This window comes from Ptychodera flava, chromosome 7 (assembly GCF_041260155.1).
Source record: "Ptychodera flava strain L36383 chromosome 7, AS_Pfla_20210202, whole genome shotgun sequence".
Lineage (NCBI taxonomy): Eukaryota > Metazoa > Hemichordata > Enteropneusta > Ptychoderidae > Ptychodera > Ptychodera flava.
In genome coordinates, this window is record NC_091934.1 from 2,535,546 (window position 1) to 2,554,749 (window position 19,204).

A 19,204-nucleotide genomic window follows, 5' to 3' on the forward strand; every position below is an offset into this window, starting at 1 on the left:
CTTCAAGGTGTGGTATTTTAGTGTAGGTAAACCATTGACTTCAAGGTGTGGTTTCCTAGTGTAAGTAAACCATTGACTTCAATGTGTGGTATCCTAGTGTAGGTAAACCATTGACTTCAAGGTGTGGTATCCCAGTGTAAGTAAACCATTGACTTCAAGGTATGGTATCCTAGTGTAAGTAAACCATTGACTTCAATGTGTGGTATCCTAGTGTAGGTAAACCATTGACTTCAAGGTGTGGTATCCTAGTTAAAGTAAACCATTGACTTCAAGGTGTGGTTTCCTAGTGTAAGTAAACCATTGACTTTAAGGTATGGTATCCTTGTGTAAGTAAACCATTGACTTCAAGGTGTGGTATCCTAGAGTAAGTAAACCATTGACTTCAATGTGTGGTATCCTAGTGTAGGTAAACCATTGACTTCAAGGTGTGGTATCCTAGTTAAAGTAAACCATTGACTTCAAGGTGTGGTTTCCTAGTGTAAGTAAACCATTGACTTCAAGGTGTGGTATCCTAGAGTAAGTAAACCATTGACTTCAATGTGTGGTATCCTAGTGTAGGTAAACCATTGACTTCAATGTGTGGTATCCTAGTGTAGGTAAACCATTGACTTCAAGGTGTGGTATCCTAGTGTAGGTAAACCATTGACTTCAAGGTGTGGTATTTTAGTGTAGGTAAACCATTGACTTCAAGGTGTGGTTTCCTAGTGTAAGTAAACCATTGACTTCAATGTGTGGTATCCTAGTGTAGGTAAACCATTGACTTCAAGGTGTGGTATCCCAGTGTAAGTAAACCATTGACTTCAAGGTGTGGTATCCTAGTGTAAGTAAACCATTGACTTCAAGGTGTGGTATCCTAGTGTAGGTAAACCATTGACTTCAAGGTGTGGTATCCTAGTGTAGGTAAACCATTGACTTCAAGGTGTGGTATCCCAGTGTAAGTAAACCATTGACTTCAAGGTGTGGTGTCTTAGTGTAGGTAGACCATTGACTTCAAGGTGTGGTATCCCAGTGTAAGTAAACCATTGACTTCAAGGTGTGGTGTCTTAGTGTAGGTAGACCATTGACTTCAAGGTGTGGTATCCCAGTGTAAGTAAACCATTGACTTCAAGGTGTGGTGTCTTAGTGTAGGTAGACCATTGACTTCAAGGTGTGGTATCCTAGTGTTGGTAAGCCATTGACTTCAAGTGCACTTGTAACACAAGTTATCCTTATGTCAATGAACCATGGGCTTCAAAATAAGGTTTAAACATAGACAGTAGAACTTAGCTCGCTTCTGCTGTCTATGTTATAGCACAAGTTATCCTTGTGTTGGTGCACCACTGACTCCGGGATGTAGGTTTTGCACAAGTTCTCCTAGTGTTGGTGAACCATTGACCTCAAGATGCAGTTTTTAGCTACTATAGACTGACTATAGTCTATAGAAGCTATTGGGATGGATATCCGTCTGATGTCCGTCATCAGGCTGTATGTATGTATGTATGTATGTATTTCTGTATGTATGTCCATTTGTGAGGTGTCCGTCCACTCAAATATCTTGAGAACCGCAGTACTTACTGATTTGATATTTGTTGTGTAGATGAAAAATATGATTATGAGGAACTAGTTTTTATCACAACTGGAAGTTGTGATATAGAGGTGGTTTCAACCGGTGTTTGATGTCGTCCATTTCCGTAAACGACAAAAAGTCAAAAACTGCTGAACAGACTGCACTGATATTTGATACCGATACATAGACTGGTTCCAAGGTTCCAATTCCGAAAAATGGAGCCAAACGGAGCGCCGGTTAGATAGTTTTGGGAAATTTCTAACCCCCCTTTTTATCTAATTGATTTTAGGGGTCTTTCATATATGTAGTTTTGGAATGTACACCAATCCTGCATTGTGGACTGTTTTATGATTTGTTGAACAGAAATGAGGTTTTGATGAATGTTAGAAATTTGCAGGATGGCTGATTCGAAGTATAAGAGATTTCTATGGTCTTTTGGGCATCAAAAGCATTAAAAAAAACATATTTCATAGTTTAGATTCTCACTTTTGAGATGACCCTTGGCATTTGTTAAGTAAACATCCTTGAGTCAATATACAGACTTTGACATTCCAGAGATTAAGTATCCACAACCTCACATGTTACAGTCTTTCACTACAATGGTATGGCCCAAACCAATTGTTATCAATGGAGAGTGTGGACCTGTCTACAGGAAATTGGGGTGAACAGGTTAGACAATGACGTTACAAGTTGTAGGTTAGTTATCAAGGTAGCACCAGCATAGAGTCCTGAGCATCTGTCCATGTGTTCTCACAGCAAATTACAGGGAAAAAAATTATTTGAGAAGTTTCTCTCCTTTTAAATAGAAGTATATTACAATTTAAACCTGTCATGGATAGATTGCTCTCAAATGATCTGAAACACAGTTATTGCCCATTAGCAACAAATCCATAGCAAGATTTATGTAAAGTTCATGAACTTACACGAGGTATTAGACAAAAGATGACCATGACTTTGCTACTTTTCAACATTTATTTCAATCAGATTTCCCCAGCTTAGTGTATAATTTGTAATCTTAATTACTGTCAACTTAGCTTTACTAACTTATTCATACCTCATTATTCTTACACTACTGTTATACCTCATAACCACAAAATTTCAAGAGATGCATATATGATTGTCACTTAACAAACAATTTACAAATATGTCTTCTGCTTTTTCTCCATATACATATACATGTCTCTTTTCTCATAAAAATGAGCTTAAAATCGCAATGTGAAAAATAGTCTTTCAGCTATATGTTGCTCATTGACTTCGTGGTCTGTCTAATTCACAGTGAGTGTGGTTGTTGATAAATGCCGATAATACTAGGCGGTCATTATGTCCAAGTGCCATTGGCGGTATTTTTTAACATAATGACCATAGGTCATTATCACATCTGGAAGTTGTGATATAGGGTTAGCTTCAACCGGTGGTGGACAGTGTCCATTTTCCGTAAACGACAAAAAGTCAAAAACCGCTGAACAGACTGCATTGATATTTGGTAGAGATATTCAGACTAATTCCAAGGTTCTGATTCAGAAAAATGGAGCCAAACGGAGCAGCAGTTAGATAGTTTTGGGAAATTTCTAACCCCCTTTAACTAATTGATTTTAGGGGTCTTTCATATATGTAGTTTTGGAATGTACACCAATCCTGCATGTGGACTATTTAATGAGTTGTGGAACAGAAATGAGATTTTGATGAATGTTACAAATATGCAGGATGGCTGATTCAAAGTATCAGAGATTTTCATGCGCTTTTGGTAATAAAATTGATAAAAAACAACATATTTAATGTTTTAGATTTCTCACATTTGTTATGACCCTTAACATTACAGACTTGATGACATAACTAGCTGCTAGACCTGTTTACTAGCACATTGATTTAAAGACAAAGATCGTTTTATTTTGTAATAAGGACGTGTGATTTCGTAAAACGTAGTCTATTAGCCTGGAAATGTGATTTTTGCGAATATTGCTTACCCCACTGACAAACAGTGTGGTTTGAAAATGGTTGGAATTCGCTACTTCGGGACTTTGTTTTCTGTGTGCATTTACTGACAACTCCAAACCCGCAGCACCTACCCATTCAGTATTTCATGTACAGGTGTACCCAGAGATAGAGTAGTTTCACAATGTGCCAGTTGTGATCAAGTGCCATTAGCGCTATTTTTTAATTTTTTGATATAGTTAAAAATATGCAAATTAGCACCAAAAAAGGCATTTTTGGTAAAAAAATCTTCTTCTACATAACCGCTGGTCAGACAGCTTTCTTATTTGGTATACAGGAGGGATAACCCAACTTATATTTGTTCAAATTGTGATGAAATATGCGAATCTGTATTTTTCAGAAATTTTTTTGTCATTTTTGGTCAAAACTTTATTTTATCCAAACCTCTTGTCTGACATCTTTGATATTTGGTATACAGATTCCTACAGATGAACTAAATATGATATATTGAATATATGACAAAATCTGCAATTTTGTATATTTGGTGCAATTATTGCTATTTTTGGTCCAAAAATGTGTTTCTCAAAAACTACTTGTCTGATGCCTTTGATATTTGGTATACAGGTTCCCAGGGGTTGTCTTAGTGTGATATATTGAAATTTGATGAAATCTTCAATTTTTGTATTTTTGGGTCAATTTTGCCATTTTTGGTCAAAATATTTGTTTCTCAAAAGTTACTCATCTGATAGCTTTGATATTTGGTATACAGGTTCCCAGGCTTTATCTCAATGTAATATATTGAAATTATGATGAAATCTTCAATTTTGTATTTTTGCAGCTAATTTTGCCATTTTTGGTCAGGCCATCCTGAAATGAGCTATTAAAGATATTCACCTTCTTCATCAATACACGTGTCACAAAAAGTTATTCTCTACATAACACACCAGAGCTCTGTCGGCCGCTGGGTGGCTTGTTTTTTCAAAACCGCTGGTCAGACAGCTTTAATATTTAGTTTACAGGTCCCTAGGATGACCTTAGTGAGATAATTTCATACTGTCAGGAAATACTTAATTTTGTATCCATGTGTATAGTAGACTTTGGCCCTATGTTATTGTTATCCTTTTGCTGGTGAACCATTTACTTCAAGATGCAGTTTAAGTGTTATCTTAGTGTTGGTATACCATTGATACTAACTGTAATATCTCATTATCACAACTATCAGTGCATTAGAAATTGCTTAATTGTCCTTTTCTCATGAACAAAAGGTAAGAACAGTGTGCTTGTTCAGTGGCCATGTTAAGACTATTGTTATCATTAAAGTGCTAACAATAGGACTTGTATCTCCACTACTAGTGCAGGGAGGTTGTTTGGTTGTACACCGAATAAAACGTCTGATATTGGGCATTGCACTATTAGTTATGAGCATAATGCATTGGTGTGTTTATTGTGTTAAGTCAAGTTGTACCACCACCAGTGCACACATCAAGTTGTACCACCAGCTATGCACACATCAAGTTGTACCACCACCAGTGCACATATCAAGTTGTACCACCAGCTATGCACACATCAAGTTGTACCACCACCAGTGCACATATCAAGTTGTACCACCAGCTATGCACACATCAAGTTGTACCACCAGCTATGCACACATCAAGTTGTACCACCAGCTATGCACACATCAAGTTGTACCACCAGCTATGCACACATCAAGTTGTACCACCACCAGTGCACATATCAAGTTGTACCACCACCAGTGCAAACACCAAGTTGTACCACCAGCTATGCACACATCAAGTTGTACCACCACCAGTGCACATATCAAGTTGTACCACCAGCTATGCACACATCAAGTTGTACCACCAGCTATGCACACATCAAGTTGTACCACCAGCTATGCACACATCAAGTTGTACCACCAGCTATGCACACATCAAGTTGTACCACCACCAGTGCACATATCAAGTTGTACCACAACCTATGCACATCAGAAAGTGAAGAGAGTTGTACCATAACCAGTGTACATATCAAGTTGTACCACCACCAGTGCAAACACCAAGTTGTACCACCACCAGTGCACATATCAAGTTGTACCACCACCATTGCACATATCAAGTTGTACTACAACCTATGCACATCAGAAAGTGAAGAGAGTTGTACCATAACCAGTGTACATATCAAGTTGTACCACCACCAGTGCAAACACCAAGTTGTACCACCACCAGTGCACATATCAAGTTGTACCACCACCATTGCACATATCAAGTTGTACCACAACCTATGCACATCAGAAAGTGAAGAGAGTTGTACCATAACCAGTGTACATTGAAACTGAAGAGAAAGTATTTGACACAAACATAGTCACTCAAGACAGACATACTGTAGCCCTATGAAGTATCATGTGTAATCAATGCTGTACATGGCACTCTACCTGTGTGACTGATTTCTATCTGTATTTGTATACCAACATTCTCCAGCTGATTAGGGAGGCATAATGTGGATTGTGGTATCTGAAAGGCTTACTCTGTAATACACATACATTAGAATTGCTGAGGCAGATTGAGTACATGTATGTGATGGTAGCAGAGTAGTTGCTACCTCACTTAGAAAACCTTCCTAGTTCATATCACAAAGAGATATGTCAGACCTTTGGACTGAAGGTCCAACAGACTAATGCAATGGCTTTGTGTCCCCTATGCAGTACATGGAGATATCTCAAGAACCAGTCAGTAACTTTTACTAAACTTTGTGTGATTGTTACTTGGGCAAATATGTGTAGACGAGGTTTTGTTTTTACATGGAACCATTCTAAAGTACTTTGTAAGGATTTTTAAGTCGAAATTTATATTTTCAACTTTTCCCTAAAACCACTCATTCCATGGCTATTATCTTTTGACATGTGTGTTCTTTGAGTTGAAGTGGAGTTGAAATTGTTCATTTTGTGGCAATATTTGTCTCCAAGTATTTTTAAATGGTATTTTCATCCAATTATACACTATTTCTAGTATAGTTAGGCAAAAACAATAAATGATGTATGCGTGCATGTACTGGCTCAGTTAGGCTGATGGGAGTGAGCAGTTAGGTAAATCAACACTTACCGGATATAGCGGATAAGTAAATATACAGAGAGCATAACAAAACCCAAGTAACTGATATTATTTGTTTAACAAATGAACCAAACTCAATTTCCAGGGCAACATACAAAAGATACACATGTTAGGGGATTTGCCAGTGGGAGGTCAGGTCTAATATTGTGTAAATGAGACAATATAATTGCAATATTTATGTGTAGCCATTTTCTGCATGTGTGCATCTAATTCTAGGTAAGGCTACATGTAGTGGTTGGGTTCATATTGCTAACCATAGAGTACAATGGATCATAACTGAACCATACGATTTGTGTATGGGTTTATAGTAGAGCACATTTGTTTAAGATTTTGACATGGGAGTCCAAAGTACTTTGGTGGTCCTTGGCTCCATGTTGTGCTATACCATGATAAAATAAGCAGTACTTGTTCTGTATTAGTTGCTATGGTCAACTCTAAACATTTTTCCAGTGCTCAACCATATTCAAAGATTGGTACTCGATAATATTCTTTTGGAGGCTTATGATGTACCATGTAACATATTTTCTATCATGGTTTTGCCCGTACCATATGGAAGTGTATCTACATGTGTATACATGGTGAAATGATTTGCATTTCGAGAGGTCTCAAAATGATCTAGATGAGCTGTCCATAAGTAGAGCTCTTGGCGGAATCCAAAACTTATATCTATTAAAACCCTTCTGAAGCTAATTGTACTTAATACGCTGTAAGGAAACATATCTGTTTACCCCTTTTCAGCTGTGTGGTTGAGTAAAAAACCCTATTTAATGTTGGAAATGTGTTTACCAGCTTATTTACTGTGGAAGATGTCTCATTCACTTCACAAACATAATTAATTCCACATTTCCATAGTAGCATGAATAATTATGATTTATTACAGTTTAACAAAACAATAGATGTTTACAAAATATTACAAAATATTATTAATGCATATCATAATCAACAGCCAGATAATGAAACATGAACCTTCATTTTGAATATAGTCATTCCAAAGATATTACTGATACATCTGTTAAACATACATGTAATATCAGCCAAATTGTATGTATTTCACAGTTATTGCAAATCAATTTTGATAGCGGAAAAGTCCTTCAATACAATTTCCATTCAAATGATCACAATAACCCTGATATACTTTATCTTTCTGTGTCTAAACTCTCACTTGGAGGAATATTGATGACATAATGAGATCATTCTCTGCAGTGCAGTTGATTCATTGATAAATTGAAATACAAAACACAGTACATGTAAACTTTGCTATTTATCAGAAGAGAGGGCTACAACAAAGCCTGCAGAAGATTTGTTCTGATTGGTCCTTTCACTTCAGGTTCTTATTGAGCAATCCATTCACTCGATTGGAAATGATCCTGTCAAATTGACTGTGGCAGTGGAAGTGTTAAAGGGCATAACAGAGATATTCAACATATTGCATAGCACATGTAATTGAGTTACTGTTTGAAATGGTCATTGGTTAAACAGGATGTCCTGGACATGCCTTGTTCACCATATTGTTGTATTTTTGTAAGTTAGGTTCCTGGATACTGTGCTGGGCATGTCACATAATGCAAGTGTTTGCTTTGAAAATGTGCCATATTTAGACTTTGAAGGTATCACTTCATCAACAGAACTCTATTAAAACTTGAGACTTCGTTGGGCAGACAGCTGTTGAAGTCACTATGAATAAACTGCCAATGTCTATAGTGTTTATTGGTCCATAATAAATATGTTTTTCTGTGAACATACTGTTGTTGATAAAGACATATGGCTTGTATTGACCGTTTATGCATTTAAATCACCATTGGTAATTTAAGTCTACAGATCAAGAAAAGAAAGTGAATACAAATGGTGTATGTGTTGATCCATGTTATCATTGTCATTGTACTGAACAATCAGCAAGAAATTTCATGGTGTTTACTTTGACCATGGGATCAAAACACATGCCTTTAATCTGGGATGTTTATCCAATAACATCTATTTCAAGTGTTGTACACATGTACAATTGTAGTATAACTTGGAGTGACAGAGTGTACCCTATGTTTTGAAGGGTGTATGCTACCATTTGCAGGTTTTGCGACATCTGTGTTTTATAAAGTCAGGATAATTTGTTTTTCTACAACAAGTCCTTGCCACTTTGTTTCTTGAAAACTTTTATTGACCCTGTGAGCTTTCTGAATTTGAAAGTATGTATAATGCTTGCGTATCCCCGCACATACAGGTTTTTGGGGTTTTCCTAAAAACATAAGTCTATTTGAACAGGACTCTACCATGTGGCTTTTCTACCTACAAATCTATGTTTAAAATTTTTGTAAAAGGTACTTAGAACATCTGCATGCTTGCAAAATGTTAAATTGTGGTGTATAATATGGAAGTGAAAAAGAAGTTTATGCTTTGGTTCTTGAATGGGCATTCATACTACACGGAAACAATCAAGTATGTGTAAAACTGTGTGCAAGAGTTTCTGTGTGTACTTTTGAACACGTTATTTTTCAAAATTTTTTGAGTGGACACAAAACAAAAGAGTTAATTACTCTGACCTAAATGTTAAGGAATACACATATTTGAATGCCAACAAAAAAAAGCCAAAGAAACTGGAACAGCATGCAGTCAAGCAAAACATGATGTCCACAAAAGGTCACAGGGTCAACAAATTCATCAAAAAGGTTACAGAGTCAAAAATAGCTACCTACATCTGTGATTCAACTAGTAACATAATTACGAAGCCTTACAGTGCAGTTCTTAATTTTTGGCACCAATTTTGAGGAAATTGTGTGATACAAAGCCGATAACAGTGACTTTTCTTTGCTCACTGTATCTGTGAAAACTACACTACCGATGTTTCCCTTGATTGATATTAGTTTTTAAAGACAGATGCAATACCCATGAATGGTAGATGTATTTGCCAAGCTAATTCATACACACCAGTGTGGTTTTGAAGATGAACTAACCATTTTTACCTCTGATTTGTGTAACTGTTATAGGAGTATGGGTGAAGAATATGATTAAAGATGGTTCTCAGTTTGGACCTTATGGTGGAGAGAAAAAAAGAATAACTGATCATTGTGATCCATACTATTCATGGGAGGTAAGTTTATAAATTCTGACATTTTATTTCACAGTCTTCATAATACAGCAGATGATCTGTGTCATAGAGGAGAAGAGAATGATTGCTGCCAATGAATTGGAAACTGTTGATGAGTTCATTGGATGAGGACATATATGTGTTTGTGAATGCTGTTGTAAGACATATTACATCCACTAAGTGTATTATTGCAACTCTACAACTCTAAATGACAGAAGCCAAAATAATTTTCACCAACTGTTGTAAGATGGAATGTTTACAGGTTAAAAATCCAGCCAACCTGTAAGAGTTATGTACATCATTAAAATCCCTGATACAACATGCACTTTTTATTGTACTTGCAATCCTAAGGCCATAGGCAGAAGTTAATAACTCAATCTTGTGAGTATTGCATTGTCATTTCAATCACAGCCTGGGTTTACCAAGGGAGCATTATTATAGTCATTTCTACATAGGCTATGTTAGGCACAGTAGAACATAAAAGAATCACAGCCTGGGTCTACTAAGAGAGCATTATTATAGTCATTTCTAGATAGGCTACATGTATGTTAGGCACAGTAGAACACAAAAGAATCACAGCCTGGGTCTACTAAGAGAGCATTATTATTGTCATTTCTAGATAGGCTATGTTAGGCACAGTAGAACATAAAAGAATCACAGCCTAGGTCTACTAAGAGAGCATTATTATAGTCATTTCTAGATAGGCTACATGTATGTTAGGCACAGTAGAACATAAAGGAATCACAGCCTGGGTCTACTAAGAGAGCATTATTATAGTCATTTCTAGATAGGCTATGTTAGGCACAGTAGAACATAAAAGAATCACAGCCTAGGTCTACTAAGAGAGCATTATTATAGTCATTTCTAGATAGGCTATGTTAGGCACAGTAGAACATAAAAGAATCACAGCCTGGGTCTACTAAGAGAGCATTATTATAGTCATTTCTAGATAGGCTATGTTAGGCACAGTAGAACATAAAAGAATCACAGCCTGGGTCTACTAAGAGAGCATTATTATAGTCATTTCTAGATAGGCTATGTTAGGCACAGTAGAACATAAAAGAATCACAGCCTGATCTACTAAGAGAGCATTATTATAGTCATTTCTAGATAGGCTATGTTAGGCACAGTAGAACATAAAAGAATCACAGCCTAGGTCTACTAAGAGAGCATTATTATAGTCATTTCTAGATAGGCTATGTTAGGCACAGTAGAACATAAAAGAATCACAGCCTGGGTCTACTAAGAGAGCATTATTATAGTCATTCTAGATAGGCTATGTTAGGCACAGTAGAACATAAAAGAATCACAGCCTAGGTCTACTAAGAGAGCATTATTATAGTCATTTCTAGATAGGCTATGTTAGGCACAGTAGAACATAAAAGAATCACAGCCTGGGTCTACTAAGAGAGCATTATTATAGTCATTTCTAGATAGGCTATGTTAGGCACAGTAGAACATAAAAGAATCACAGCCTGGGTCTACTAAGAGAGCAGATGTAGTCAACAGTGTACAGAATAAAGTGAAAGAAAAATGATCGTTGGTGGGTTCCAGAGAAAGTTTTAGTTTGTGTAATGTATTGACTTCCTGTTACAGCCAAGTGCCTGCTATCAAGTACGTTTTGTAAATCTCAGGTTTCTGTTTGATCAGTGATAAAATCCAATCATCCATGGATGAATTTGTAACCATCATCTCTTGAGAGGAAAAGTCAAACGATGAAATGATGATCATGATGTGTGAGCCATTGAGAGACTATTAATGTTCCAGGTCTCATCACTTGCAAGCTTAGACATTGATCAGTTCAATTTATTTTACAGTCTATTGTCAGAGTCTCACACAAGATGAAATTGTCTAGCATCCTAATACTGTGTGACTACAGACTTCATTATACCTGTACTTTACAGATCAGAGGACCTAAAGGACGTCGACTGTTCTGTATTGATGCTGCCAATCCCAAGAAATCTAACTGGATGAGATACATCAAATGTGCTCGTTACAATGAAGAACAGAATATGATTGCCCTGCAGCAACAAAAACAAATATATTATAAAACTATTAAGGTGAGTTGATGTAGCGCACTGTAGTATGGAATTGGTATGATTGAAATAAGAATATATATACACAAGTAAAGCAATACAGTCTACACTTTGTATTCATTGAAATGTTTTCAGATGTCAGAATTGCCATAATTAGTTGCTGCTACATAACTGTCATCCAATAGTTATGAAGTGTCAGTTCATTTATGCAAAACCTGCAGATGTCCTCAGGACTCACAATTAGGAGTGACTCTGGTGCAGAAGGTAGTGGGTAGCCAACTCACACCTAGTATTGTCTGATCCACACCGCTTGGCAAAGGTTAGCCTGTTACAGCTTCCCTAACCAACACCTGTATGAAAACTAGTATTGTCTGATCCACACAGCTTGGCTAGGTTAGCCTGTTACACCTTCCCTAACCAACACCTGTATGAAAACTAGTATTGTCTGATCCACACAGCTTGGCTAGGTTAGCCTGTTACACCTTCCCTAACCAACACCTGTATGAAAACTAGTATTGTCTGATTCATACAGCCTGGCTAGGTTAGCCTGTAACACCTTCCCTAACCAACACCTGTATGAAAACTAGTATTGTCTGATCCACACAGCTTGGCTAGGTTAGCCTGTTACACCTTCCCTAACCAACACCTGTATGAAAACTAGTATTGTCTGATTCATACAGCCTGGCTAGGTTAGCCTGTAACACCTTCCCTAACCAACACCTGTATGAAAACTAGTATTGTCTGATCCACACAGCTTGGCTAGGTTAGCCTGTTACACCTTCCCTAACCAACACCTGTATGAAAACTAGTATTGTCTGATTCATACAGCCTGGCTAAGTTAGCCTGTAACACCTTCCCTAACCAACACCTGTATGAAAACTAGTATTGTCTGATCAACACAGCTTGGCTAGGTTAGCCTGTTACAGCTTCCCTAACCAACACCTGTATGAAAACTAGTATTGTCTGATCCACACAGCTTGGCTAGGTTAGCCTGTAACAGCTTCCTTAACCAACACCTGTATGAAAACTAGTATTGGCTGATCAACACAGCTTGGCTAGGTTAGCCTGTTACAGCTTCCCTAACCAACACCTGTATGAAAACTAGTATTGTCTGATCCACACAGCTTGGCTAGGTTAGCCTGTAACAGCTTCCTTAACCAACACCTGTATGAAAACTAGTATTGGCTGATCAACACAGCTTGGCTAGGTTAGCCTGTTACAGCTTCCCTAACCAACACCTGTATGAAAACTAGTTTTGTCTGATCCACACAGCTTGGCTAGGTTAGCCTGTTACAGCTTCCCTAACCAACACCTGTATGAAAACTAGTATTGTCTGATCCACACAGCTTGGCTAGGTTAGCCTGTAACAGCTTCCCTAACCAACACCTGTATGAAAACTAGTACAGTACAGTCCATGCAGAACCTGTCATTGTGCTGGCATTTTGCGAGCACAATGCCAGCACTCTTAGCGCATTATGCCAGCACAATTGGGTGTGAAGTGCCAGCATTTTAGGAGCACTGTGCGAGCACTTTACGGGCACTGTGCCCGCACTGAACAAAATGTGCCCGCACGATGCGGGTATCGAACTCAAAAAATGTGCGTGCAGAGGTAGTTGTCGGTGACAACATTGCTACACTTGCCTAACTGAAATAGCGGCGGCTGGGAGTAACTGAATAATCTTGAGTCCTAAAACCAACTCCAAACTCTCTTTGTCTGCCTAAGGCAACTCTAAAATCTATAAAAAAATCTTAGTCATAGACAGGTCACAGTAAGATATTATCACATGCGTACAGTATGCGTACAGCTCCGAAGAAATCTACCTCAAACTCTGCTGGACCTCGACACTAGACCTCTCACGGATCGTGGTCTAAGGTTGGAACACGGACGTGTAGACCGTGGTTGGACGTGCTTTGTGAAAATTTCAACAAGTGAACATTATTGTGGCCATTTACAATAAATAAAGTTCATGATACGTATTAGTAATATCACAGGCACTGACCAAATTGTTATGCAATATGCCAGGGGAATTTTCTGAATGAATTCGTCCGTCATTTGCCGTAGAGTAGACATCGTACATGAACTAAAGCATGATTGCGAAACCTGATACATAGAAGAACCAGATTGTAAACCATTTTATATTAGGGAAGGTGAAGAATAACAAGTTTTGAATTGTTGCCCGGTCAATTTGTTGTATTTGAAACAACGCATCCTTTTTACACAGGTAGGGAAACGAGAGCGCCCAGGAAATAACAACTAGCATCGAAATAAAATTTGTTTTTGAAATCAACAGCTTGTATTTTCGTCCTGAACTTTTTACAATTACACGAACGACTTTGCTCTGGATCCGACTGTCTATAGTAGACACTGCAGTTAGCAATATCGAGTCACTATCATACTGAAGTAAAGTCAGCGGTGATGTCGTAGGAAAATGCAAGTGTTTTCATTGGCTTACTGACTTTTCGTGCTAATTCTGCCGTGTTTGTCGGAAATAAAATCGAACTGAAGTTTCGAAGGTACATGTTAGCCGAATCGGCGAACCATTTTGCTGAGATGCCAAGTCGGAGTTTTGTAGAGGGACCGTGGTCCATGGATGTCACGTACAAAAATACATCCGCGGTCTGTCCGGTGCTTGTCCCTTTTCAAAAATATCTGAGCCATCACGCATGCACTGTGTTGAAAGAGGGTCAGTAGTACACTCTACGACTAAACCAGGCACTGAGATGCCAGAATGTGAAATGAGAAAACCCAGTTCCAAAATGACCTATAAGTCGCGAAAGTATCCAGTTTGCAAACTGCATGCCCTGTCCGATAGGGCATTTCCAAGCAAATATGGCTACCGCTAAAGCCCGAATCTGCCTCTGTAGTTATCGTGTAAAATACAATTCTAGGCTTCGGTGAATTAAAGCAGGCGGCTTTATCCGACCAGGAAATATGACGACAGAAGTTCTAAACATTTATACAGGTCCTGTATTGTATTACAATGTACTGTCCCTCCAGTTTGTAGAAAGTTAAAAGCATAACATTTTTTTTGAAAGTTATATCAATGCGATACATACTATTAAATCTGAGACTCTTTCTGTCAGTTTTGGGCTGCTGGTCTTCACAGCAACTTGCGTCTATCGGCTTTAAAAAACGTTCAAAATTTTCGGGGTAGACTTGAGTCGATAGTGTCTCCTGCGTGAACGTCCTTGGACCAGAACTGCAACCTTTGTTTCGTGACGAGTCAAACATACATTGAAATGTAAATGTACCAAAATTTACTAATTGAAGTGACTTGACTGAAGTAATTTCGGGGTCAACATGTATTTGACGTTCAGAAGTGACAGATAAAAAACGTGAATAATTCCATTTTGTCGAATTGAAAGCCCTCTGTGGGACCGTGGTCAGACAAAGTCCCATGGGAGCATAATGCGGCTCGTGTGAGTCAAAATATCCCCAACTCGTGTGAGAAATCTGATCCCAGGTCCTTGGTGTTTGAGATTCTTTTTCTCACACGACCACAAAATGCGTTAAATTCACATTGGACACGTACAACATTATCCAAAATCGTGACAACTCTGTCATCTGCCACTGTACTTTGACCTGCTTACTTTATAGTTCTGGTCCATGTGTTACTCGTCGTGCCATTGGATAACATTTTGCGCGTGGAACAAAACAGACTGTTTATCATCCAATCAGAGCTTGTGTAATATTTACTGCAGAGTGTGGGACGGTTTCTGAGAGTGTGGGATCGACTTTTCCCACACTGTGGATCCCGCACTCCCAGCGGCCAGGAATGTGAGAATTTCATACTGACAGGCCATGTACAACTGCATAATATGGTGCTGTATTGGTGAGCAATGTACATGTACCTTACATGTATGCAAGTAGAACAAATAGAAAATGAGTAGCATATCAGATGTACTTCATCCTATGTGTTTGAGAACTCACATGTTTGTCGCTGTTTACATTTGCATTCGTTGAAATTTACGTAATGAACTATTTGAAGTCACAAAATTTCTTTGATGACAAATTCCAGGATTTGAAAATGAAAATAAAATTGTAACCTTTACACATTATGAATTTTGCAAGTGTCATAACAATTTATATGTTTAATGATTTCTCAGTCACAGTTTTCATTATCAGTCAAAAATTTTCTCAAAGCTTTTTGCCAGATTGCTGTGGAATATATTTTTGGGATTCAGATGTGTGTGATGAAATGTCAATGCTGTGTCAGGATATTTTGTAAGACTTTTGGCAAAAACTTCACAGAAATATGCTGTCTCATTGTTTTGAAATGTGAGCTTTTGGTTTGTTGATGATGTTTTATATTCAGATCTCTGCACTATGTATCAGAAATTGCAATCTTGTATATTTGACAATATTTTTGTAATTGTTTGTCAAAAAAATCTTCATGTATCAACATTTGCCTATTTAATTGTGTTGGATGTGCATGTTCCTACAAATAATCTTATTCAGAATCACAAAAACAATGATGTTTATGTGAACTTGTTAGTACTACATCTATGCAAATGATCATTAATATGAAAGTGGTCCACAATGTGAACCCAGGGAAATATGAAATTGTCTTGGTGAGTTAAAGACTACGTACATTTGTTTACTTTATGTCTGTATTTACAATTTTCATGCTTCTGTCACTTTCAGTAATCTTTATGTGAGAAGCCACTTGTTTCATTCAGATTCATTAATTTATGATACAGTTTGAAAAATTCCTGTCTATTTTCAGATATCTTTGTAATGTGTGATAAAAAAATCTCATATCTCTTTGATTGGGGATACAGATTCTGGAAATAATGTCATTCAGACCTACTTGAAAGATATATAGAAAAAATTATGGACATATGCTAGGTTCATTGATATTCCGTTGGGTCATGAGGGATATTAAACATTGGCAGATCAACTAAACCCTATGCAATATATGTCACATTGTAGTGCATCAATATTGGAACACAGGGTCATTTGTTATTACCAATACAAAAGTGAAAATATTTTGGTGAGAATAGGTAAAAAAATGCTGATTAGAGCAGCTCAGATGGTCAGTGGCAGATGTAACCATGTAAGTAGTGTGGTGAAATTTTACATAACAAAAAACCTTACAATTATAAATGTTATATTTACCATATTCTGTGAAATTATCAATTTTGGGGGATGGTATTTGAAGTGGATTAGATTAATTGTGAGAAATATGAAGTACTAAGTTATATTTACTGCCAGGGCATTTTGGTATTTTAAAACTGCATCAGTGGCCATGCTTTGAGTGACATAAATCTTATCAAATAGAAGTTCCTTTCCATCTGTTGTCTTGAATCACTGCTCCAGTCATGTTATGTATAGTTAAGTACATTTCTATACATAATCTCATGCTAACATTTTGGGATTATGACACAATTAGCTACTGCTAGTTCTGTACTTATACATGTGTATGTCCTGTTACAGTGTAATTGACATCAAGGAAACTTCTGAGATACTTGTTTCCTTGTTTCTGTACAGGTCTGCAATGGTGATGTCTTTATATTTTTCAGATTAGCATTTAGATAGCATTGAGATATTCTTTCATTTTGTCACAAGATCTGCCCAGAAACTCCAGTCCGGGTTTTTTGTTATATAAATGGATGATCCAAAATGTGTGTTCAATTGTTAAAAAGTGAGAAAATCAAATATTTGTATCAGCTTATGCCTTTTGAGTAATACTACGATATTTAGTAATATATATTGTCAATATTAATTAGTTTACCGGTATGATAGTTTATTTCTGTTGGAAACGGCATAGCTGAGCCAAAGTGACTGCAAAGCAGTTTATATGGTAATTTCATTGTGTCTATGTAAATCTGTAAAATAACCACAGATGGACTCTTCTGACCTGACCTCAATTCATGTTGTTCAGTTAGCTTCACTTTATTAAATTCTACATGTACTAGATATATGTCGATACGTGACATTGACGTGCATGCAATGTGAAGAGCGCCCTCAGTGTTTACAAGCTGGTCAATGCTCTCATTGCTGTCACACAGTCAGCCCATTCATACATATATCATACAATGTTGTCCGTTACTTTGTGTATATTTTGTTTCATACTCTATTTCTATCAAAAGTAATTTTTCTGGTGTATGGTTCTAAAATCAAACTAGTTATAAAAATTAAAAAGATGTGGCATATTTGCAGGTTTTACATAGTACTCACTCAGCATGCTGACCACTCGTTTTGGTCCTGGAATCTTTCGATCATGAAATAGTATTTATAATTCATGAAGGATTTTTCCTAAATTGAAGTTTTCTGTACTTTTCATGCCACTTTTGTTTGCCAAAATATTACATGTAAAATGATAGATAATCTTTCAATTCCATATAATTTCTATGAAACGACTACATTGTTTTTTATTCTGTTTTGATACTTACACAGGATGTACAACCAAATGAAGAACTATTGTGTTGGTTTAACATACGTACAGAATCACTCAAAGATCACCTTGCAGCCAATGAAAACAATACAGAAGAGCAATCAGAAAGTACAAATCTTGAAGAAAGTGACAGAGATAAGGACAGCAAGACTACAGAAGATATTGCCAGTAAGACATCCCAGCAGTCAGAAGATTCTGAAATGAAGACAGAAGAAGATGTCGAGGATTCCAAGACACCCAAGAAAGGAGACAAGCAAGGCAGTCGAAGCAAGTCACCTGTGAAAAGAAAACAGCAAATTAAAGATGGAAAACAAAATACTGGTAAACAACAAACAACACAGACAAGCAAGAAGAAAACAGATATTGATAACAAAGACAAAGACAAGACAATTTCCAGCAAGAGAAAAAACAAAGTAGAAACAGCATCAGCAGTAGAAACCACTCCAAAAGATGAGAATATGAAGGCAGAGACAGTCACCGATAATGAAGATGATGATAATGATGATGACAATGAAGAATTACCTGTGTTGGATAAAACACCAGAAGATCATCCTGTTGAAACTGGTAAGTATTTTTATTGTCACCCAATACACTTATCTAAGTTTTATAGCAGAACCATGATTTTTCACAGTAAACAAGTATCTTGACCATTCCAATTGATTTACAACTCCATCAGAAAAAAACTTAGAAACCTTCTCAGATAATTATGGCTCAATGGGATTGTTATTCCATTTCATGATGTCTTTGTTATCACTTTTATTCTGGTTTACCTGAGCTATTTACATCTCAATTCAATTCAAGAATTTCTGTGTAATTGGAATTTTATCCTTGACCTTGATCAAGTCAAGGTGGTTCAGACCATCAACTCAACACTTCACAGCATTTCTAAACTTGATCATTTGTTATTGATAAATTCAGTTAGTTGCAGGAGTGTATGACTGAAAGAATGTACTCTGTAAAAGAATTGGTTTGTTGAAATTCCATGTTACACAGTGTACAGACAATAAAAAACCAATTTTCTGTGAAGTGTTTCAGTTTACAAGGTGAAATATATATATTGAATTGCTTCAAATCATCTGATTTTTGCACTTCTAAGTTCTGAGAGTCTC

At 37.0% G+C, this 19,204-nt stretch overlaps 1 protein-coding gene across 1 annotated transcript in view; it reads left to right on the plus strand.

The window, feature by feature from the left end:
- The window catches only part of LOC139136562 (PR domain zinc finger protein 2-like), a 37,375-nt gene that overhangs the window by 8,144 nt on the left and 10,027 nt on the right, over nt 1–19,204 (plus strand). The window contains exons 4-6 of the mRNA XM_070704300.1: nt 9,561–9,664; nt 11,566–11,721; nt 18,098–18,659. Coding sequence (XP_070560401.1) covers nt 9,561–9,664; nt 11,566–11,721; nt 18,098–18,659 — 822 coding nt within the window. The remainder of the gene's footprint in view (nt 1–9,560; nt 9,665–11,565; nt 11,722–18,097; nt 18,660–19,204) is intronic.